General features: G+C 38.9%; 2 protein-coding genes and 1 pseudogene across 2 annotated transcripts; 2 read left to right on the plus strand and 1 right to left on the minus strand.

Annotated features, from left to right (window-relative positions):
- The first annotated feature begins 3173 nt into the window (after window positions 1-3173).
- LOC107751589 (NACHT, LRR and PYD domains-containing protein 3-like) lies at window positions 3174-13694 on the plus strand (annotated as a pseudogene).
- Window positions 13695-14679: 985 nt separating this feature from the next.
- On the plus strand, window positions 14680-17524 carry neflb (neurofilament light chain b). Its single transcript, XM_016567338.1, has 4 exons — window positions 14680-15805; window positions 16043-16167; window positions 16339-16685; window positions 16975-17524. Exons 1-4 carry the CDS (start codon window positions 14780-14782, stop codon window positions 17235-17237), a joined length of 1761 nt encoding a protein of 586 aa, XP_016422824.1. The 5' UTR covers window positions 14680-14779; the 3' UTR covers window positions 17238-17524.
- A 3785-nt stretch (window positions 17525-21309) lies between these two features.
- LOC107751590 (neurofilament medium polypeptide-like) lies at window positions 21310-24296 on the minus strand. The gene is made up of 3 exons (XM_016567334.1): window positions 23273-24296; window positions 22526-22650; window positions 21310-22451 (listed from the first exon to the last, which is right to left on the minus strand). The coding sequence occupies exons 1-3, from the start codon at window positions 24272-24274 to the stop codon at window positions 21521-21523; spliced, it is 2058 nt and encodes a 685-aa protein (XP_016422820.1). The 5' UTR covers window positions 24275-24296; the 3' UTR covers window positions 21310-21520.
- Window positions 24297-24358: the final 62 nt, after the last annotated feature.

The following is a 24358-nucleotide window of genomic DNA, read 5'->3' on the forward strand; positions in this document are numbered from 1 at the left end:
TCTCAGATTCCATCAAAAATATCTTAATTTGTGTTCCGAAGATGAACGAAGGTCTTACGGGTTTGAAACGACATGAGGGTGAGTAATTAATGACAGAATTTTCATTTTTGGGTGAACTAACCCTTTAATGATCAGTGTATTCATTAAAATTCAGATAAAAGTGACTCAGTGCCTGCCTCATTTGATCAACATGCAGAAAAATCATTTTCCTGGTGATCTGAGCGTGAGAAAGTAAAAAATTGAGATAAATAAGTGTTATAAATGTCATGCAAATGGTGTGACGATGTTTTCTGTGCCAAAATGACAGTAGCTTCACTGTATTACACATTAACAGGTAATTTTCTGTGTATTTTGTAGTTTGTACGTATATCTTTCAGTATGAAAATGTATCATTTTTTTTACAGTTTTATCTTTAATATTATGTAAAGCTTCACTGCAGTATGTGCACTGCATCATTTTGGTGTGTGTTAAAGTTTGCTGATTGGAATCAGTCTCCAATTTTTGCATTATCATTTATGTGATATTCTGAATGTGCCTCAAGAAGATAAACTTTGTCGTTTGGGTATTGAAGAAATGTTTGAATCTCTTGCGTTGTACATATATATAATATAGTTTGGAGCTGCTGAAATGTGAGTAGTGTGAACCCGCTCCGAAGTGCCGAACTAAATCAAATGATTCTCGATAGGCGCTCCAAAGCCCCTATCTGAATAGGAAGATTTATGAAACGTGCTCTGAAGTCACAATCTGAATAATGATTCGAGTTGTGCTTTTCTGATCTTAATCAAATGATTCGCGATATGCTCTTTTGTTTCCATCTCTGTTGCCAGAGTTTTGGAAGTGCCTTTTTTCTGTTCTAAAGAAGGGGGTGTCCCAATACTTTTGTCCATATAGTGTATATACGAGACATTGGTGTTTGGTGATGAGTTGTTGGCTCAAGGTCTGCATTTAAAGTCACACCAGAGGTGTTCAGCTGGGATTAGGACTTTGCTTCTTTTTTTTTTATTTGTATTTTTTTCATTTTTTGTTGCTCATTCCGGTCAACTTTGTTTTTCCCCTATTTACACAGCCAGGACTATGTACAAACGGCATATTTTTTCAGCACACACACAGAAACAGAGCTAGCAAATATTCACAAAATTGTTTGTTTGGTTTGTTGATTTCAACTATCAACATTGTTTCTGATCACTTTGTCTTCTGCACTTCCCCTGCACCTGTTTCTAGGCTGTACAATAGATATCAGACACAATTTCCTGATGGCCAGAAGGATGTACTTAGGTGCTAATTTCACAATACCTTTGACCACCACTAGAGAGAAGCATTTACTTGTGTTAGTGCTTCTGTTCATGTTTATACTGTATTGCTGAGAAGACCTGTGATGTGAAACAACAGTTGTTACATGAGCACACTATACATGTTAGTGCTGTGCAGTAAACAGTACCAGAGTACTACAGTACCTAACCCTAATAGCTACACAGGCTGTATGCAGTCTGTACTGATAAAATAGATCAAACATAGCTATTTTCTGACATCAGTAGATAACTAATAAAACATGTTTTTAAAACTAAAATGAGCAATGTAACATTTAATGTTTTATGCTGCATGTTAAACCTGGTTAGTGCACAGTATGCAAATGTTTAGTATGCATTCTCCATTCTGAATTGGTTGGCCTTCTAATTATTCTTTACATTGATGAGTTTAATCAATGTTGGAGCTAAACTCTGCAGGAAAGTGGATCTCGAGGGCCAGAGTTGAGAACATCTGGCTCTGATCTGAACACTCACATGCAAACTATTTTCACCTGCCGACTAGGTCTGAACAAAAACAGATCTCACGGCATCCGGTTGTCGGAGAAAGTGTTAACAGCAGTGTGAACTGATGCCGATATCTATGTACTTTTAACCCTTGTGCGTCAATTTAAAAAAAGTTACACATATGTTCATAGAGGACAAAAATGTCCATGTCAAAAAACTGTCATAAAAATTTGAAGCTTGGGAGTACAGACTTAAGTTTGGTCTCATTTTAAAGAAGACCCGTGGCAGATTATTGTTGAAATAAAAAAAATGATAGAGGTTTACGTTTATGATTTATGAGTCATTTCTGTATATAAAATATATATTTTATAAAACATTTTGAACTCAAAAATTGATAGAAAATCAAAGCCATAAAACAATATGTCTTGTGTTCCAAATTTGAGGTTGATATCTCAAAACAAATGAGCTATTAGTAAGATTTTATTTGGGTGCAGAACAGAACCAAACTTTTAACAATTAGATTCCATCAAAGCTCCGCTGGCATACACAGCGGTGGCATTTATGATTCGCACTACAGTATAATTTCTCTCTATCAAACATTACAGGTGCGCACACACAAACACACACAAATTGTATTTAGGACACACATACAAACCACACTCTGACATCCATAGCAACACACCCACACAATTATAGCTGCACAATTTATCCAATTGACTCTATAATAGACTATAATATGCATAAGCAGAAAACAGGAATAAAGCGAGTATTTACTTTATATGCCAAACTTGAAAAAATGGCACCATCTAGTAAAAAATAGTAAAAAAATTTAATTTTGAAGCCTCGCCAACAGAATGAAAGCCTATTAACAAATATTGCATCATTTTATAGTTAAATGGCCCTGGGGGAAAATTTGCAGTTTTAATGGGTTTCAATGAGGACATTTTTGTCCTTAAAAGGTCCTGTGAGGAACTATTTTTTGTACCTAGTGTAAAATAGATTTATTAAAGAGAATGAGGGTGACTTATTAAAATTCCAATAAAATTACACACCTGTGCCAAAATGTATGCAGTTGGCATTAACACAGGCAAAATGATAAAAAACTAAACAAAACCGAAAAATGTCCATAAGGTCGCACAAGGGTTAAGGTAATCAGCTAACCTAGCTATAGTTTTTTGTATTGTTGGCGTCTTATTTAGTTTTAATATCCGAATGTTAGTGAAAAGAATAAAAATAAAAAAAACTTTTAAATTTCAATCTGCATATGTGATGGATATCGGGTATGATAATTTGGGATCTCATTTGAAGGCATCTTGAGTAAAACAGCTCCAAGCAAAAGTGAAGCGCATTACATTTGAACCGGAAGTGTCCACAAAATACGGAAGTCTGTTGCTCATGACCCTCACTAAAACCAAAAGCGAAAGTAACAGCCTGAAGGATGTTTTTCATAGACGTTTAGTTTTGGACAGGGCTGAGGATGAAAAGAGTGATAGAAATTCACAGTAAGTTCGTTTTCTCATTGTCTGATAGCACACGTACATCACGGAGACATCTGTTTGATGTCAAATTTGAAACTACACTGTTGTAGATATTTAAATAAAGTGACATACGTTTTATCTCCATCTCACTTGAATCGTATGGTAGACGCAGATTGTAGAATTTAATCGCTAAATGTTTGTTTCAGTTTTGACGTTTTTTAAATACTTTTTTATGATGTTTTATTAAGCTTTATTAAACTTTTCAAGATGTCTCAAAGAAGATTTAGCACGTAACAAGAAAAACCTGTTTGTTCATGGCGTTGTAAACAAACAATGTAGGTGGAGAGTGTTAACGTCATTTGATATTGACAAATAAAATAAAATAGTGTCAAATTGTTACACAGATTTTACCCAGCTAAAGTGTTTTTGAAAAAGTTTAAATCAGACATAGATAAAAGCTGTTCTTTTTTCGTGGTGGCCCTAATGAAACTGATGTGCATATCTTCTGGGATTGTCCTCACAGCTCACACACAGCTATTTTGGATTGAATTCTGTAATGTTATTAATCGCAGTGTGCTCCAGGGTTTCTCTTTGTTTTTTAAGGATGTACTGTTTGGATATTTTAATATATAAAAAGATAACATTAATGAATATTTTATTATTAACCTATTATTACTTCTTGCAAAATTTCATATCCACTGCAGTAAATTCACTCATCAAAATCCTTTATTTATTATTTAAAAAAAAAAGAAGTTCAACAGTATATCCAAACTATTTCATCTTCCAAGAATCTTATAGCTGTTAAAACAGTTAATTTATTTCATCTTTTTAATTAAAGGGTTAGTTCACCCAAAAATGAAAATTCTGTCATTAATTACTCACCCTCGTGTTGTTCCAAACCCGTAAGACCTTCGTTCATCTTCTTAATTTAGTTTTGTACTATTTATTCAGTGTTATATACATGTATAAACGGTGCTTTGCGTGTAATTTCACCTTTTTGTACGTAATGTTGATAGTTTCTGTACTTCTATCTTTGGTTCCTTGGCATTAATAATAATAATAATAATAATAATAATAAAAATAGAAAAGAAAAGAAAATAGTGTTTTGTGGGCACTTTCATTCTATTATTTATTTCTAGTGCTGTCAAAAGATTAATCGCATTCAAAATACAAGTTTTTGTTTACAGAATATATGTGTGTATATTGTGTATGTTTATTATGTATATATAAATACAACCACATGCACGTATATATTTAAGAAAACTGTTATGTTTATATATTAAATATATTTATATATAATATAAAATATAAGAATATAAATATTCAAATGTATATACATGTAAATATTTTCCAAATATATATTGTATGTGTGTGTATTTATATTTACATAATAAATATACACAGTACACATACATATATTATGTGAACAAAAACTTTTATTTTGGGTGCGATTTAACCACGATTAATCGTTTGACAGCATTATTTATTTCATTCTATTTTATAGTTATATAGTTCAGTGCTTTCCATAGATATTAAAATAAATTTTGGAATAATCAGAATTGTCATTCTGATGATTAATAAGAAATAATTAATAACAACATTTAAAAAAATTACTGAGCTTAAATTAGACTAAAGTTGCACTTATTTTTCTTGCAACACTGTTATAACCCTGTTCCAGTGTAGTATTTTAGGTTTTTAATTATTTAAATTTGGTATAGCCTATTTCATTTAGGTGTTTATTGTAATTGTTCTAAATTTTTGTACCAGAGTTTGAAAAAAATTGCAAAAATTATAGGAAGTAAATTTTAAATATATTTATTTATTATATAGAATTTATTTTAACTTCATGTGGTTGACATATTCTAACCTTTTGAAAGATATGGAAGGAGAGGCGAAGAGACGGAGAAGAGGATCTCCAGAACCCAGCGGTGTGTCACTGAGCAGTCTTCTCATTCCACATCCTGACTTCAGTGATGGCTCATTGCCTTTTGACCCCAGGTAAGACTAGGCGCTGCTTCTATAAATTGCTGCGTTATACAGGCAAAAAAGAAACTAATTGAATGTGTATACACTTCCTTTGTTGACTCCCCCAGGTATGATATAGGACACTTAAAATGTAAATTCCTGACATGTCGGTGTTGTGGCATATGCTCAAATGCATTCAAATCAAGTACCTGTATACACAGTATATTGCTGTTTGATATTTTTTTAATAAGCTATATTAAGGGTGTTCCCCATAGGATTTTGTGAGACTGTGGTGGGTGGACTTCGGGACAGACTCTGCCAGAAGAAAATGTTTTAAATTTTGTAAGATAAAAGCAGCAGTTTGGTGCACTTTGAGAACTAAAACTCAAACCTCTTTCAGTGACCAAACTGAACAGAATAAAGAGACTTTGCATTGATTTATACAAAAAACTTTGTGTCTCACATTAACCACAATGCATTCACTCTTTTGTTTATTTGTAGCAAAGCTAACAATTTAAATGTAATAATAATACATTTTTATTATTAATTCTAGGATATTATTTTTGTAATGTAACTACAGTGTAAAATAATACCATTTAATAACATTCTTAATAAATTTACTTTACAGTAGTAAAACTACAGTACAATACTTAATTTCTTCAATTTCAAGCCTTAAAGGGGACCTATTATGCAAAAATTACTTTTATAAGGTGTTTGAACACAGTTGTGTGGCCGCAGTGTGTGAAAACAACCAGCCTATAATGTTAAAAATCCACCCACTCATTTTTTTATAATACAAATAAATCATAAACAGTCTCTCCAAACGAGCAGTTCCAGATTTCTGAGATGGTCCTCACTGCAGAACACAAGATCCAGGGGGTGAGGTTGGATCCAGATCCAACTCCTCCCACCTTACATATACCTAAACCTACCCGTCTCCACCCCCTGATCCCTAAACCCACCCATCTCCACGCCTAAACCTATCCATCTCCACCCCTAAACCTACCATCTCCACCCCTAAACCTATCCATCTCCACCCCTAAACCTACCATCTCCACCCCCTAGATGTGGATCCAACCCCGCCCCCTGGATCTTTGTTCTGCAGTGAGGGGCTACTGAGATTTCTCCATAGATTTCACGTCACCATAGGGAAAAAGTCCCGCCCATTTGTGACACTCTCTGCCCTCTTAGCATAGACACAGCCCTGAGTGAGAAGCAGCAGTCCGCCATTACTGTTTTCTTATTAGCTGCTGGAGATATACAATGTCAGTGCTATGAGGCATTACAAGTGTTGTTTGTTGGGATGCACCAACGAACATAGGAGTCTCTATAGACTCCCTCCATCTAAGCCGCTGAGGACACTGTGGTTAAATTTAATTTTCAAAGGAAATATCCCAGAAAAAAATGGTAAAGTCCCCTATATGTTTAGGGATCAATACCAACGCTTCGTACGCGAACGTCAGCTCCAGACAAAGTAAAGAATTGCACATTTGTTTTCCAAATTGCCTTTCTGAAAGAGCTTCTTGGCACTCTTGTAAGTAGTCTCAGCCTCAGACGTCATGCCCACGGACTGCTGGCTGAACGTCTGATGCATTTTGAAAAGTTTTACGTATAGATGACAACTTTGTTAAAATGATCTCCGTTCACATGGATCTATGGATACGACTAAAAATGCTGTATTGTGCATACCAGGCCAGTAGTTGGCGATGTGACTTTTTTAAAGAAACACTACGAGCATATGCACATATGCATTCCTATAGATTGAACATGTAATACACATGCGCATGATGTCACCGTTTTCACAAATACACATTTTCTTAGTTTACAGATAACGTTATTGTTTTCAAAAACGTTCAAAGGTTTGCATCTTCAGACCCCCAAAACATTGTGGTGTAAATGAATGAGCAAAACACAGTTTCAGTTTTAAGTTAAAAATGATGTCATGTAAACACCCGCTAAGCCATATTGCAATTTCAGATTGATTCAAAATATACTGTGGTGGCTAATTAATAGAAAACACTGGTGTTTATTTTTAATTATTTTTATTATATCTTTTATTGTTTATTGTATTACATACTTTGCACTCATAAAAACAGTTGTAAAATTACTCTACTAAATCTACCTTCAGATTGTAATCAAGAAATGTGGTTTGTCTTGCTGTGTTTCTTCAGTATGGAGAGAGATGCTCAGTCCAAATCCAGTCCTGCTGGTTCTCCTCCCTGCAACACTGTTGATTTGCTTAAGGAGAGACACAAAACAGGCATGAAGAACAAGTATGAGAGCTTATTTGAGGGAATTCAATTACAAGAGAATAAAACCTTCCTGAACAGCATTTACACACAGCTCTACATCAGAGAGGGAGAGAGTGAAAGGGTGAATGAAGAACATGAGATCTTACAGAAGGATTTGCAAAATTACAAGATGGTCCAAGAGACTCCAATTGACTGCAACGACATCTTTAAACTTCTGCCGGGATGTGAAAAGCAGAAAAAAGTCCAAATCAAGACTGTTCTTACTACGGCATCGCTGGAATTGGAAAATCAGTCTGTGTGCAGAAGTTCATTCTGGACTGGGCTGAGGGAAAAGCCAATCAGGATGTAGATCTCATGTTTGTGTTTTCATTTCGAGAGCTGAACTTGTTTAAAGATCACCAGTACAGTCTTCACAAACTTCTGGTGGACTTTTATCCTGAACTTCAAGATCTGGACTCAAAGATTCTTGAGGAGTGTAAAGTTGTGTTTATCTTTGATGGTCTGGATGAAAGCAGAATTACACTGATGTTTTCAGAAAATGAGAGCGTTTCTGATGTGAATGAGTCTTCATCAGTAGGTGTGTTGATGTCTAATCTCATCAGAGGAGAGCTGCTTCCCAATGCTCTCATCTGGATCACCTCCAGACCAGCAGCAACCAGTCTGATCCCCTCCAAATACATCAACCGTCTGACAGAAATCGAGGGATTCAATGAATCTCAGAAGGAGGAATATTTCAGAAAGAGAATCACTGATGAGCATCAAGCCAGCAGAATCATCTCACACATTAGAAGATTAAGAAGCCTCCACATCATGTGTCACATTCCCGTCTTCTGCTGGATCTCATCCACTGTCCTTCAAAACATCCTGAAACAAAATAACAGTGCAGAAATCCCTAAAACTCTGACTGAGATGTACATCCACTTCCTGCTCACTCAGATGAACATGAGGAATCAGAAGTATGAAGAGAGATCCAGTGGGAGAAATCCAGAGGAGCTCCTGCAGTTCAACAAAGACAAGATTGTGAAACTTGCTGGACTGGCTTTCAAGCAGCTAAAGAAGGGCAATGTGTTGTTCTATGAGGAGGACCTGAGAGAGAGCGGCATAGATGCCACTGACATCACAGTGTATTCTGGGATTTGCACCGAGATCTTTAAGGAGGAATCTGTGATTCATCAGAGGAAAATCTACTGCTTTATACATCTGAGCTTTCAGGAGTTTCTCGCTGCGTTTTATGTTTTCTACAGCTTTATAAATGACACTTCAGATGCTGTGAAAGTGTTTGATTTGCTTCCAAATTTCCAGAAAGGAGCGATAGATGTGGTTCTTCGGACTGAGAATGGACACCTGGATCTTTTCTTGCGGTTCCTGCTGGGCATCTCGCTGGAGTCCAATCAGAGACTCCTACAGGGTCTGCTGACAAACACCGAGAAGAGCTCTGAGAGCATCAGGACAACCGCAGCTTACATTAAAGACAAAATCAAACAGGAACAGGGTCTCTCGGCTGACAGATCCATCAACCTTCTTCTCTGTTTGCTGGAGATGAATGATCAGACTCTGGTTAGAGAGATTCTGGAGTTTATGAAATCAGACAAAGACTCACAGAATAAACTCTCTCCGTCTCACTGCTCAGCGATCGCCTACATGCTCCAGATGTCAGACGACGCTCTAGAGGAGCTGGACCTCAAGAAATACAACACATCAGATGAAGGCAGAAGGAGACTGGTACCGGCTGTGATGAACTGCAGAAAAGCAAAGTAAAGAGTCAAATATCAATTTGCTTCAAGTTAATTGCTCATCAAGGCTACATTTATTTGATCAGAAATTCAGAAAAAACATTTTTTTTTTTTTTTTACAATTTAAATTTTTTCAGTTTTCCAATTTAATATAATAAAAAAATAGCAATTTATAAATATCAATTTAAAATACAATGTATTCCTGTGATGCAGTCCAGTCTTTATTGTCACATGATCCTTCAGAAATCATACTTCTTCTTCTTCTTCTTCTTTTCCTTTCGGCTGTTCCCTTCAGGGGTCGCCACAGCGAATTATCTGCCTCCATCTAGCCCTATCCCCTTCTGCATCCTCTTCTCTCAGACCGACTACCTTCATGTCTTCCTTCACTACATCCATAAACCTCCTCTTTGGTCTTCCTCTCGGCCTCCTGCCTGGCTTAATACCTCTGTAGTTCCCACAACTATGCACATGTCCCTTGTTCTTAAAAATCGGCACCAGAGCACTTCTCCTCCATTCCTCAGGCATCCTCTCACTCTCTAAGACCTCGTTGAACAACCTAGTTAAAAGAAATCATACTAATATGTTGATTTATAATTTTTGATTGACATATTTTTTTGGAACCAGTGATACTTTTTTCAGGATTTTTTGATGAATAAAATTGATAAGCAAATATGTTGATTTATCATTTTTGATTGACATTTTTTTGGAACCAGTGATACTTTTTTCAGGATTTTTTGATGAATAAAATTGATAAGCATTTAATAAAAGCATTTATTCAAAATAATTCAAAATCTTTTCTAACAATAAAAGTCTTTACCATCACTTTTTTTTGGATCAATTTAACACATCCTTGCTAAATAAAAGTATTAATTTCTTTTAGAACATTTACTGACCCCAATCTTTTGAACAGTAGTGTATTTGTTACAAATGATTTCCGTTTTAAATATATGTATATGTGTATATATATATCATTGACTATTAACATCCTGTTGCAAATGTCCATTACATCAACTGAAATGGTGTTTTGCTCTCTTTCAGTCTTGCCTGCTGTAATCTTACATATCAGTGCTGTGAAATCGTGGTGTCAGCTCTACAATCATTAAACTCGCCCCTCAGAGAGCTGGACCTGAGTAACAATGACCTGCAGGACGCTGGTGTGAAGCTCATTTGTGCTGGTCTGAAGAGTCCAAACTGTCGGCTGGAGATACTGAGGTAAGAGTAATACCTGGAGTATGCTTTGTCTTTATGTCTGCCATTTTGCCTGTGTGCACTGCTTTGTGATATTTCACTTGACCAGCAGGGAACAGCACTGAGTTGTGTTGTCCTAATACTCACAAATAACTTCTGAACTTCTTCCATTTGTTTTATGGCCATTTTCTATCTTCTTTGAGTACTTTTAAAAAACAGCAGCCCAGCTGTGACTGTTGATACCTACTGGACCCACCGATAAGTGCATTTGTGTTCAGACAGGCGAATGTGCGTAAGGCTAGATAACGTAGACTGCATAGTCTGTTTACATCATGCATACTGTGCATGAGACGTAACAGTAAACTGACATCTCTGAAACATACTTTTGGCTTAGAGTTTGGCTCTTTTGTTTTTAGTAAGTTCAAGTTCCGATAAATGTTCATCATAACATTCAATATTCTAATGCATTAATTCATTTGTGCAACCTGAAATCCCAATCTCACTTTTAATTATTCTTCATCTAGGTTATCTGGTTGTATGGTGACAGAGGAAGGCTGTTGTAATCTGGCTTCAGCTCTCAATTCAGACACTTCACACCTGAGAGAGCTGGATCTGAGCTACAATCACCCAGGAGAAGCAGGAGTCGAGATGTTTTCTGCTTTGTTAGAAAATCCAGACTGCAAACTGGAGAAGCTCAAGTATGTTGGTTTTATGACACATTTTTTGAGAGAAAAAAAATGTGTGCAAATAGTTAATTTTGCTATCTCTACCTGATAAATGTTGATCCAGCTCTTTGTTTTGATTCTGATTCTGATTTTTGTCTGATTCTGATACCTAATGATCCAGCTCTTTGTTTTTTAAAAACCAGGTGTGAGAAAAAGCCTTTAGTGAGAAGTGAGTCTTTAAAAACACTTTTTTGTTTGTGTTTTATAGTTCAAACCATTTTGGAGATTTCAGGATCAAACCAGGACTACAAAAATGTAGGTTCTTTCTCTTTCACATGTATTCACACACATTTAACATATATATTAGTATGATCTATGTCAGGGGTTTTCAAAGTGTGGAGCACGTGCTCCTCTCCACCTGCATGCTGACAACAAACACCCGAAGCACATGCACCAAACCCGTCTTTCATTTCTCATACTTACTCCATTGTGAAAGAACGGACAAATACACACACTTATGTGTCGAAATACCCATCTTGGTGAGCATTCGCATAAATGTAGCTGGTTATGTCTTAAGTTAATGTAAACAGTAGGGAAAAAAATTGGATGTGTGTCAATATATTGGATCTGTGCATTAGGTCTTAAAGTGACAGCAGCCTCATATACCCACAGTTGTCTATTCTTAATGTTAATCAAGCAACAAAAGAAAAAGAGAAAATCACTGCTCTTGTCTGAATAGCCTTTGTAGCATATCTTTTTTGTACAGTGAGGATTATACCGTTTTTATTTTATATTTAAGTTCTTCAATCGGTCTCTGTTATTTTCATAAGCATAACGTGTTTTTATTACAGCGATCTTTAGCATATGCAGCATTTAGCATTGTGTATAATACATTTCTGCCTCATACAGTGATCAAGATTTCCATCGGGTCGCAATCGTAAGTTAATTCAGACACTCGCTGTTGCCTGAAAGTGAGTTTTGCCATTAAAATGGTTTTAAATGTATTAAATGATGCTAGCTGGTAGCTTGAAATGAAAACATGGGAAATGAGAAGTGGTGCCGACTGTCTCCTAACTATGATAAACTCTGCCTCTGACAACTCCTCTATCCCCAGTTGGCCCGCTTTGGCCCAAGGTATTTGGCGGGCCAAAAAATCCTTGGCCGTTTGCCCCGAGGAAGCCTTGACGAGGCACGATCAAGCTCCAGAAGTAACAGTAGAAATGCGACTGGCCCTGGCATGCACTAGCATGCTCGCTTTTGGCCCGACAGTGGAAAAGCGGCTGTTTTGACATCGATGAGACATCGCCCTCAATGTTTATGGTGGTTATGACCCTGTATCTTTTGTTCTAATTTCTCTTGTATACAGACGCCTGTGATCTTACGCTGGATCCAAACACTGCATACTCTCATCTCGCTCTGTCTGAGGGGAACAGAAAGGCAACACATGTGGAAGAAGAGCAGCCATATCCTGATCATCCAGACAGATTTGAGCACCAGGAGCAGGTTCTGTGTAGAGAAACTCTGTCTGAACGCTGTTACTGGGAGGTTGAATGGAGTGGGGGGGCTTATGCTGCAGTGACATATAAAGAAAATAAAGGAAAAAAAAGAGGGAATGACTGTAGATTTGGGTGGAATGATAAGTCCTGGAGTCTTTTCTGTACCCCTGATGGATATAGCGCCTGGCACGATAACAAGAAAACAGATGCCAATTTCCCATCAAAACCCCCAAACAGAGTAGCAGTGTATCTGGACAGGCTGGCCGGCACTGTGTCCTTTTACGACGTCTCTGACACACATACTCTCGCACACATATATACATTTAAAACCAAGTTCACTGAACCACTCTACGCTGGGTTTGCAGTTTATGGTTCAGTGTTTCTATATCAGCGTGAACAGCTTCCTATCATTACCAAAAGTAAGTAACTAATTTAGTAATTGCAACTTAATGTAACTGTAGCAACAGTTTATTTTCTTGTATGTTCAGATTATGAGAGCAGTTAATCTAGATGACTGTTTGTCAGTGGGCAAAAAATGGCTATGCTTTAAAATTGTTTATTGTATGTATATATGTATATGTGTGTGTATTTGTATATATATGATATGTAATGAGCCAGAGTTAGGTTTTCCCCAAATATCAGCGTGATATCTAAATGAGGGCATTAAATGAAATATGGTGGAATACATCCCACCTTCTAAATAAAAGAGCAAATCATGAATTCACTGGCTGCATCTGAAATCACATACTCTCTTGAGTAGGTACACACGACAGCAAAAAGAGTAGGAATGTGTGTGTAGTATCAATGTAATCTGGACCTACTACATTTGCCATGTTGTCATTGTCACATGACATCTTCTCCCGTGGCCTCATGGGATAGTAAAGCGTCCATTGTATGCACACTTCAGAATCACATCGGAAGTAGAAGGTGATCTGGGTAATTTTTGCCTACATACTTCTTTTGTCACATACTGTTTTTCGGCTACTATACAGTAGGGGAGTATGCAAATGCAAATACAGATGCAGCCACTGACTAGAAACTCCTGTTGCCATAGAAACAATCAGTGTCCTGAGATGCCCGTTTAGGACTACACTTGCACATTGACCATCCCGAAATATAAGCTTTTTTTTAAAATGATATTTGAGCACAAGAAACAATTTATGCGACAGTTATTTTCAGATTTTGTTGCTGAAGTATGTTATTTAAATTTGACATTATTTAAAAACATTAAAAATATTTTATTAGGCTTACTGTCCTTATTAACACTATTATTTTAGGTTTACTAGTATCTTTATGTAATTTTTTGGCTTCAATAATTTGTGCACAGTAAAATCTCAAATTTGTTTCCATTCAATGTCTTCTGGGATTTAATACTTTTTAAAAGCATTAACATGTTCTTTGCTTGATGTAATAATACTTGTTAAAATTGTTTCTGGTCAGATTGAGCCATAGGCGTTACATATGTTCAGTAAACTAATTTTCAAACATCACTTTGTCTTCTGCCTGCTGCATCTGCCTTTGGGCTGAAATATTGTTTTTAAGGAACCGTTTTTAAAAAGGATCCAGGTGTCAGATTCTTCAATGACTCGGCATTGTTTCACAGTGAAGCAAATGTGATATGGATTTTTTCACAATACCTTCAACCACCACTAGAGAGAAGCATTTACTTGTCTTAGTGCTTCTGTTAATGTTTATGTCTAGTTTGTAGTCGGATTTGCCTTTAGGGCCCCTGGTGACTGAGAGATTTCAATGGCATGTGCAGCTGAATATACACAATTACACAGACTATTAAAAAACGACTTTCATACAGCCCGATTTCTTTTTAAGAATGTGCAAATGTTATGCAGATTTTTCATCTCAGTGCTAGAAACAGTTTAAAGCCTGAAAACTGCAAGGAACAAATACAAAAGGATTCAGTACAGTGAAGCCACACATGATGACTAGTGTTTTTCCTCCACAAGCTTTTGAAATCTTAGTCCTCATTGCCCTTTCTGCTGTGCTCACTCTCTCACATTCGTTCTCGTATTGCATTGCCAATCCATTTCTGTAATTTCCCCCTCCACTCCCCGAGAACCCATCCCAGCCCAAGGTAATCGATTCATGCTGTCAGTAAAAAGCTCTGCGTCAGAGTCTCGTCGCCTGCTATAAAAAGCCCTGCCAGTGTCGCTGCATCCTCGCAGACCTCTCTCCACAGCAGCAGCAGCAGCAGCACTACGGAAACCGTCTCTGCTCTCTTCTCTCTTCAACAAACATGAGCTCCTTGAGTTACAACCCCTATCTGCCGTCTGTGCAGCGGAGGAGGGTGGTGGTACACAGCGGGACGCCCTTCAGCGGAGGAAGCAGTCGCTCTCGCTCCGTCTATTCGACCTATTCATCCCCGTCCCGTGCCTCGGTTCTGTCCTCCTCAGCAGGTCTGCACCTTTCTGCTGCATCACCAGATCTGGACCTGAGCCAGGCCTCTCAGCTGAGCTCAGAGTTCAAAACAGTGCGGACGCAGGAGAGGGTTCAACTTCAGGACCTTAATGACCGCTTTGTCGGCTTCATTGAGCGCGTGCATGGCCTGGAGCTCCAGAACCGTGCCCTGGAGGCAGAGCTGCTCTTGTTGCGCCAGAGGCACTGCGAACCCTCCCGTCTCAGGGGGCTGTACGAGCAAGAGGCGAGGGAACTCCGTGCGGCCGTAGACGAGGCCCGTAGGGAGCGCCAAGCGGCTCAAGAAAGGCGGGACCGACTGGAAGAGGCGCTCAAGGCCTTGCAGGGTCACTACGAAGAAGAAGTCCTGGCCCGTGAGGAAGCCGAAAGACGGCTGGTGGATGCCAGGAAGGGGGCGGACGATGCAGCATTAGCCCGCTCTGAGCTCGAAAAAAGGGCTGACAATCTTCTGGATGAGCTGGCCTTCCTCAAGAGGCTCCACGAAAGTGAAATCGCCGAGCTCCAAGCCCAGGTGCAATACAGCGCCCAGGTGTCCGTTGAGATGGAAGTGGCCAAACCGGACCTCTCGGTAGCTCTCCGAGATATCCGAGGTCAGTATGAGCGCCTGGCGCAGCAGAACATCCAGGCTGCGGAGGAGTGGTTCCGTGGGAAGGTGAGCACCATGGCGGGTGACACGGTCAAACACACGGAGAACATCCGCACTGCTAAAGACGAGGCTGGGGAGTATCGTCGCCTCCTGAAAGCTCGAGACCTGGAGATCGAAGCATGCCAGGGCTTGAACCAAGCTCTGGAGCGACAATTGCAAGAGGTCGAGGAGAAACAGAGCGCAGAGATCGCCGCCCTACAGGTCAGAATGATAACTACATGTACATGTACAATATATGCATTTGACAGATCCAAAGTGACTTACATTGCATTCATAGTACACATTTGATCAGTTCTTGCTTTTCCTGGGAACTGAACCCATGATCTTGGCATTGTTAGGGCCATGTTCCACTGTTTCAGCTACAGGAAAGCTAAATACTGCAATTCTGTTCTACAAAAAGCTAAACTTTGGTCTTTAAATACTTTTTTGCCCGGACAGGACACCATCAGTGACTTGGAGAATGAGCTAAGGACCATGAAGAGTGAAATGGCCCATTACCTCAAAGAATATCAGGACCTTCTCAATGTGAAAATGGCCTTGGACATTGAGATTGCTGCTTACAGGTTAGTAACATCAACAGTTTTGTAGTAAAACCTTTGTTGCAATTGACATGTATAATCTATATAACCAAGGCCGTAAAATTGGTCAATCAATATGTTTTTTTACATTGATAACATTTGATCTCCCCCAAACTTAAATATATCTTGAATATAAGTCTGTTTACATTCCATTAGGAAGCTTCTAGAAGGAGAAGAAACACGCTTCAACGTGGGCGGTATTGGCGGGATCTCCAGCGTGTTTTCTCCCTCCATCGCCGCCACTCCTTCTTTCGGCCGTCCCGTGTTCTCTGTGCAGGCCAGCCTGACCTCTGGCGCCCCCTATCTTCTGGGAACCAGACTGATGAGCTACTCTGCCACACCAGATGAAATCATTGAAGCCAGTAAGGCACAGGAGGCCGGGGCAAGTCCAGAGAAAGAAGAAGAGGAAGAGGAGGAGGAGGTAGAGGAGGAAGAGGGTGAGAAGGAGGAGGAAGAAGAAGAGGGTGAGAAGGAGGAGGAGGAGGAAGAAGAAAAAGAAGAGGGTGAGGATCAGATTTGTTTTTTATACATTGTATATAATTTATTTTAATTTAATTTAAATCACTGTTGATTTATTATTGTATAGTGGTGCATATAAATAAAAAAATATTTAATTTTAAATGATTTTATTTTTCATTTTTCATATTACATTTTTATCTTCATTTAGTGAGAAAAGTTGATTATAACTAGATTTTTAATGTATTTATCATATATAATCAAAATGCTAAATATTTTTGTAACACCCAGTCCTTTTTCAGTGCTGACATTTGTACCCTATTGTCTCTTTTACAGGTGAAGAAGGAGGTGAAGAGGGAGGAGAAGAGGGAGGAGAGGAAGAAAGTGAGGATAAAGGAGAACAGGAAGAGGAAGAAGGAAAAGAAGCAGAGGAAGAGGAAGAAGGAAAAGAGGGAGAGGAAGGAGGAGAGGGTGAAGAAGGTGAAGGTGAAGAAGAAGATGAAGATGAGAAGGATGACGCTGGAAAAGAAGAGGAGAAAAAGAAAGGAGGAGAGGAGAAAGAGAGTAAAGATGAGAAAGCCAAGCCAAAAGAGAAGTAAACACACCGGACCAAAACCCCTGGTGCTATCTGGAGGTGATCAAACCTCGTGCATTTATCTCACACATGCAGACATCTCAGCAACAACTTCACTGTGTCCTGCTGCTCGATTTCAGATTCAGTTCAAATTAAAAGCAAACCATATACGCAGATGAGAATAATAAATGCAACTATAGAGTTTGGCCAAAGCCAGAGTAGCCTATGCATGAAGACATGTCTAACGTTTGCGCTTGGCAGGGAAGTTGTAATTGCAGGTTGCTTGTGTTGTTTCGATTGCCTTTTTATTTATTGAAATGCAAATAATATTCTTTTGAGCATTGTGTCTGTATGCCTTCAGCATTAATCACACTGTCAACTGCCTATGATAACTAGGGAAGTTGTAATTGCAGGTTGCTTGTGTTGTTTCGATTGCCTTTTTATTTATTGAAATGCAAATAATATTCTTTGAGCATTGTGTCTGTATGCCTTCAGCATTAATCACACTGTCAACTGCCTATGATAACACAAGTGTGCTTAGTATTCAAAATGCCTTAGACCAGATCCTCAAAGAAAGGCTCATTGCCTACTAATAAAAACTTGATAAACCTCCTTAACTTGGTGCGTTGCTCTGTTGTTGTTTTTCTGCCTACGCCAACTGTGCAGTATACAATGTATGCTATGGTATTATGTGACACAGAACAAATTAAGTTATGTGGCATGCATAATTCATCGAGTGGCATCTAGTTTTTACTTTGCGGGCCTATTTGATTAAAGGAATCAGTCACCAAAACTTAAACATTTGCTAAAATATACTCACCCTCAGGCTGTCCAAGATGTAGATGAGTTTGTTTCTTCCTCTGAATAGATTTGGAGATATTTAGCATTACATCACTTGCTCACCAATGGCTCCTCTGCAGTGAATGGGTGCCATCAGAATGAGAGTCCAAACAGCTGATAAAAACATCACAGTAATCCACAAGTAATCTAAATGAAAAACTGAGTGTTTGTAAGAAACAAATCAGTCATTAAGGCGTTTTTACCTTCTAGCCCTAATATTACTTTCTCTAGTGAAAAAGTCATCTTGTCTGAATCAGGAGAGAAATCTGAACAGATCAAACACAGTTTACAAGCCAAAACAGTCCTAAACAAATATGTGGGTGGATTTTGATGTGAGAGGACAACAGGGGATGGACTTTTCACTGGAAGAAGGAATTGAATCGATTATGGACTGGTATTTTGGCCTGAAGCAAAGGTTTTAAATTAAAACACCGTAATAATGGATTTGTTTCTTACAAACACTCAGTTTTTCACTTCATAAGATGTTAACTGATGGACTGGAGTGGTGTGGATTACTTGTGGATTATTGTGATGTTTTTATCCGCTGCTTGGACTCTCATTCTGACGGCACCCATTCACTGCAGAGGATCCACTGGTGAGCAAGTGATGTAATGCTACATTTCTCCAAATCTGCTCAGATGAAGAAACAAACTCATCTATATCTTTGATGGCCTGAGGGTGAAGAAATTTTCAGGCAAATTTTCATTTTAGGGTGAACTATTGCTTTAAATCCTGAAAAATTGCTTCCGGTTCATTTGTAATGAAGTTTGAGCACAATACATTGTGCGATGCAGTATCCCATGTAGTGTGCTCTGTTGTTTGCTGCACATTTTAGGTAATCCATATATTTAAGGCATACAGAAAATGTGCATACTGCACACAATATATATTGCATACTGCATATGCACCCCTGTTCTCAATCAGGTACACTACAACCCACTAAATGTGCTAGTATGCAGCCATCAACTCAAGTACAGCGCTGTGCATTGATTATTTATTCATGACAGCGGTAATCAATATAATGCAAGAAACCTCAGAGCTCAGCTAAAGTGATTCACTAGAGTGATGTCATGTGACCATTTTGTGCACATTCAGCACTTGAACAGCACAGAGCAGAATCCACAGAAAGCACAGCTTTGGAGTCCCACATCCATGCACGTATATGCATGAGGTGAGTGGTAAAAATCTGAGCTGTTAATCTGAAAGTTGTAGGTTTGAACCCTATTAGAGTTCAATCATGAACTATAACCACTGTGCACTAAGTGTGTCAGCCAAACGGCCTGCCGCAGTCACCCAAGTTGTGATCCCAAGCCAGACCCGGTGATCAGCACAAATCTGTATTGATGTAACGTTTGCATTGCAGAATTAGTGTTTTTAAGCATGCAAATCCAATTACTGCCCCCTCAGCGGAAAATTCAGTTACCTGATGATCCAGAGCACTTGGCTCAAGCTCTAACAAGCCAGTGCAGCACATGTTCTCCATTATCCTAATTGAGAGCTACACACTGTCACACTAATGGTGGGAGATAGAGACTGGTCTCGTTTGAGAAGAAACATGTGATTAATGTCCATGTCATGATGAAACGTTTGTGAGATTAGTCATGCTTCACTTTTTCGGTCTAGCTGTCATTCTTTGCATTTGTCCATGTAGAAAAGTCAGTTTTATTGCCAACTTTTAATCTTAGTTTACATGTAAAGGACTTTATCTTCTAATGGAAGGATAACCTTTTTAAAGGAAATTTGTAATCTTAATATTTTTATTATGCAGGAAGCATTTTATGAAAGCAGTAAGAGAAGCAACTTTGTGAATTGTGGGTTGCACTGGTGACTTTGTGACAAAATATAAATGTTTAGGTTTATGTGTGAACTTACTTTTTTTGTGATAATCTTTGTGCTGTTTGGTTCTATTAAGAGACATTAATACTTTTATTCAGCGAGGATGCATTAAATTGGTCAAAAGAGACAGTAAAGACATTTATAATGTTACAAATTTCAAAATTTATATTTCAAATAAATGCTGTTCTTTTGAACTTTTGAACCATTTCACCATTAATAAAAAGTGCTGAAATTACTTTTTTACTTTATTTTAAAATTAATGTTGCACTGGTGACTTTGTGACAAAATAGAAATGTTTAGGTTTATGTGTGAACTTACTTTTTTTGTGATAATCTTTGTGCTATTTGGTTCTATTAAGAGACATTAATACTTTTATTCAGCGAGGGTGCATTAAATTGGTCAAAAGAGACAGTAAAGACATTTATAATGTTACAAATTTCAATTTCAAATAAATGCAGTTTTTAAACTTCCTTTTTATCAATAAATCTGGAAGAAAATGGCGAAAGAACATAGTCTATACAAAATATTAAGCAGCGCAACTGTTTTCCAGTGTTATTTTAGTATCATCGTTGAAATACTATTATAGTTTTTGTTTATATTTTTAATTAGATATTATTTTAAATTTCCTGTTATCATTTTAATTGTAAAAGTTTTTGTATTGTTTTTTATTTTTTGTCATTTTTATTAGTTTTTTTTTTTTTTAAAAACAAATGTCTGTATTTTTTTATTAATGTTTATTTATTGGTTTTAGTTATTTTACTATTTAAGCAAAAATAAGAAATGTTGCCTTTGATATTATTTTAGTTAAATGTATTTGATTTCAAGTCACAGACATGATTTAGAATTTTTAAGTTAACTCTTAATAACCCTGTTGTTTTCAACATTGACAAGAAGTGTTTCTCGAACAGCAAATCAGCATATGAGAATGATTTCTGAAGGATCATGTGACAATGCAGACTGGAGTAATTCAGCTTTGAATCACAGGAATAAATTCTATTTTGAAAAGTTTTACATGGGAAATGTTTACTTTAGATTGTAATAATATTTCACTGTTTTCCCAGTATTTTTGATGAGCATAAGAGACTTCTGAGACATAAGAGACGAGCTTCTGAACAGCAGTGTACAGTAGAATAATTTCAAACACACAGGAGTTTTGTAAGGTCTTGATGAGCTTTTATTGATTGAGGTGATATTGCAAAGAGCAGCACCTTTAGCTTTCACAGTATCATTGCTAACAGCTGTTGTGTTTCATGTTAACAACCCGAGTCTTATCATTGAGTCAGTGCATTATGTCTTAAGGCAAGAAGTATACTAGAAAGACATCATATCATTTGAAATAATGATGATATTATAGCACCATTATTGCCAAACAACTGCTGAAGAACTTCACATTCATGTAAAATCTCTCATCGTTCGAGTCATTAGCAGCATAAATGTACTTGCACTTTAATTCAAACGCGCTATAGTTTCTGTTTCAGTCGCGACGGCTCAGCATGGCTCCAGACCACACATGCAAGTCAGTCATTACCATGCATGCAATTATTTTTGCTAGATGCATCAAACGCCATTTGCATCAAATAGAATTATTTCTAACAATTGATTATAACTAATTCCCTGTCAAAGTCATTTGCATCAGTCTTTTCCTTTGATTTCCTTCTTTGCCTGCGGACTGACTTTCTCCACCTTCTTGGTGACTTTCTTTTTCTCCTGAGGTTTTTCCTCGGACTTCTTTTTCTCTGTGTCAGGTTTGCTCTCCTTGTCTCCATTGATGATGGTTTCTACTGTTCTGGTTTGGACCTCTTCTTTCGGACTGGCTTCTTCCTTTTCTTCTTCTTTTTCATGCTGCTTTTCTTCTACTGGTTTCTCCTTTTCTGCTGATTTCTTCGTGTCTTCTTCTGAATCGCTCTTTTTGTCGCTCTTCTCTGAATCAGCCTTCGTTTCCTCTCCTCCAGACTCGTCTTTCTTCTCTTCATCTCCTTCGGATTTGGTCTCCTCTTTTTCATCAGCTTCTTCTTTCTCCTCCTCATCATCTCTGGTTTCTTCTTTACTCTCCGCCTCTTGTTCTTCACCACCCTCCTCCTCCTCTTTCTTTTCTTCTTCGTCTTTCTCGCTGCCTTCTTTCTCTGCTGTTGGAGATTTATCACCGCAGAGTTCTGTCTCCTCGATCACTTCCACTTGTTGTTCCTCTTCCTCCTCACCTTCTTCCGCTTCTTCCCCCTCTTCTGCTTCCTCTTCCTCCTCAGCAGCTTCTCCCTCTTCTCCTCCTTCTGCCTCTTCCTCTTCTTCAGCCTCAGGAGCAGCAGAACTCACTTTGGCCTCACTGGCGGTGACAATCTCTTCCTCCTTTTCCTCCTCTTCACCCTCACCAGCTTCTTCCACCACTTCTTTAGCCACCTCTGCCAGATCATCGTCAAGGTCACTCTCTCCTTTGGTCTCCTGGATGATCTCCTCCACTATTTTATGTTTGACCTTAGAGGTTTTAGGCTGGCTGTAGGCAAACACGGGGGTTGAAATACTTCCGGAGACGGTACGGAAGCGCGTCTCCTCACCCTCCAGCAGTTTCCTACATTTGAGAGAGAAAACAGTCATTAATCAAATCAACGACATGCAATAGAGCAAAAAGGAGCACAACTCTACCTGTAAGCTGCTATTTCAGCATCCAGTGCCATCTTGACATTAAGCAGATCTTGATATTCCCGAAGATGACGAGCCATTTCCCATTTTGTTCCTTTCAGATCATTTTCCAATTGGTGAATCATTTCCTGTTGAAGCAGATGCAATAAATCAATTCACAACTTCATTAGATTGCACTTAAATTTAAACAAGAAGTACTGACTAAAAAGAATCTGTTCACTTTTATTAAACAACTTTTAATAAACAACTAAATTAATTAAAGTTCTAATTTGGTTCTTTTACTACCCAGTGCAGCACCCCACATCCGTTTGATGAACTTGTTTTATAAATTATACCAGGTCTGGCTCAAACTAAGTCAACAGGCCACTAAAATGAAATCCTGCAGCGCTAGTATAAAGTATGCGCACTGCTCGTTGCGCATGATTACGCACGCAGTGCGCAAACCACATGTGAAATAATGGCTGCGGTTTAAAACCTAGTGTGCAGCATTTTTGGGCCATCCTATATTTTGCAACACAGCCATGTGCCTTTGAATCAGCAAATAAACACACACTAAGAACAAAACACTATCGTCATATCATGAAAACTACGTAAAAGCATTCGAAAGCCAGTATTTCAAGTGGTTGCGCGATATATAATTGTGTATTTTATTTTTGTATTAATTTATTAATTAGTTACATTTTTATACATTTAATATTTTAAGTTAAACTTACAATCTATTTACTTTTTTTTTTTTTTAAATAAACTGACCTGATAGCTGGCAACGTCGGTGTTGTGGCGGTCTTCGATATCATGCAGCTGCCTTTCCAATGAATCTTTGGTGCCACGAAGAGCCTCCAGCTCAATGTTCTTGGCTTGGATCTGACGGCGGTAGTCTGCGATCTCGTCCCGTATGGACTTCATAGCATCCTTGTTGTGTTCCGAGGCGTCCGTCAGCATGGCATAGCGGCACTTGAACACCTCTTCGGCCTGCTGGAGGTTCTTGGAGGAGAGCCCGTCCAGTTGCGCGCGGATCTCCCGGAGCGCAGAGGTGATGTCGGTCTTCTGGAGGTCCCTCATCTCCACCACCGGCACCTGCGCGGCTTGAAGCTGAGCCAGAAGCTCGCTGATCTCCTCCTCGTGGTTCTGCCGCAAGAAGTCCATTTCGTTCACGAGCGCCTGGACCTTCCTTTCCAACTCCTGCTTCATCAGAAGCGAGTCGTCCTTGTTTTTCTTCATGCCCCGGATCGCAGCCTCCGTGTGCTCCCTGAACCTGGCTTCATCTTCGTAGCGCTCCCGGAACCGCTGCAGATCCTCATCCACGTGGTCCATGTCGAGCAGCATCTGCGCCTTCTCCTTGTGGAGCTGCTCCAGGGCGCAGCGCAGGTCTTGGAGCTCGCGGTCGTACGCATCGCTTTGCAGGGACTGCGGCAAGTTCTGCTGCTTTAGCGCTTGGATCTCAGCCTCCAGCTGATTGTTTTGGTCCTCGAGGAAGCGAACCTTGTCGATGTAGCTGGCGAAGCGGTCGTTGAGCCCCTGGAGCTGCTCCTTCTCGTTACTGCGCACCGGATCTCCACTGAGCGCCGCGCTCAACTCGAACCCCTCCGGAGACGCGAGCACGGCGGGGCTGTACGCAGCCCTGGATGCGGCCACATTTGTGGATCTTTTGAAAGACAGAGGACTGGTTTTAGCCCACGAGCGCATAGTGGAGGACTGCGGCCGGATAGTCCGTGTCTCCAGAGCCCTTCTGCGGGAGGTCACTATCATGTCCATGGTGAATGGTGCTTGTGAATTGGTGGTGTGGTGAGGGCATGGTTGCGTTCTGTCCTGTTGTATTTATACGCCGGCTTACTTTGT

This window comes from Sinocyclocheilus rhinocerous, unplaced genomic scaffold (assembly GCF_001515625.1).
Source record: "Sinocyclocheilus rhinocerous isolate Xijiao unplaced genomic scaffold, SAMN03320098_v1.1 scaffold3854, whole genome shotgun sequence".
Classification (NCBI taxonomy): domain Eukaryota; kingdom Metazoa; phylum Chordata; class Actinopteri; order Cypriniformes; family Cyprinidae; genus Sinocyclocheilus; species Sinocyclocheilus rhinocerous.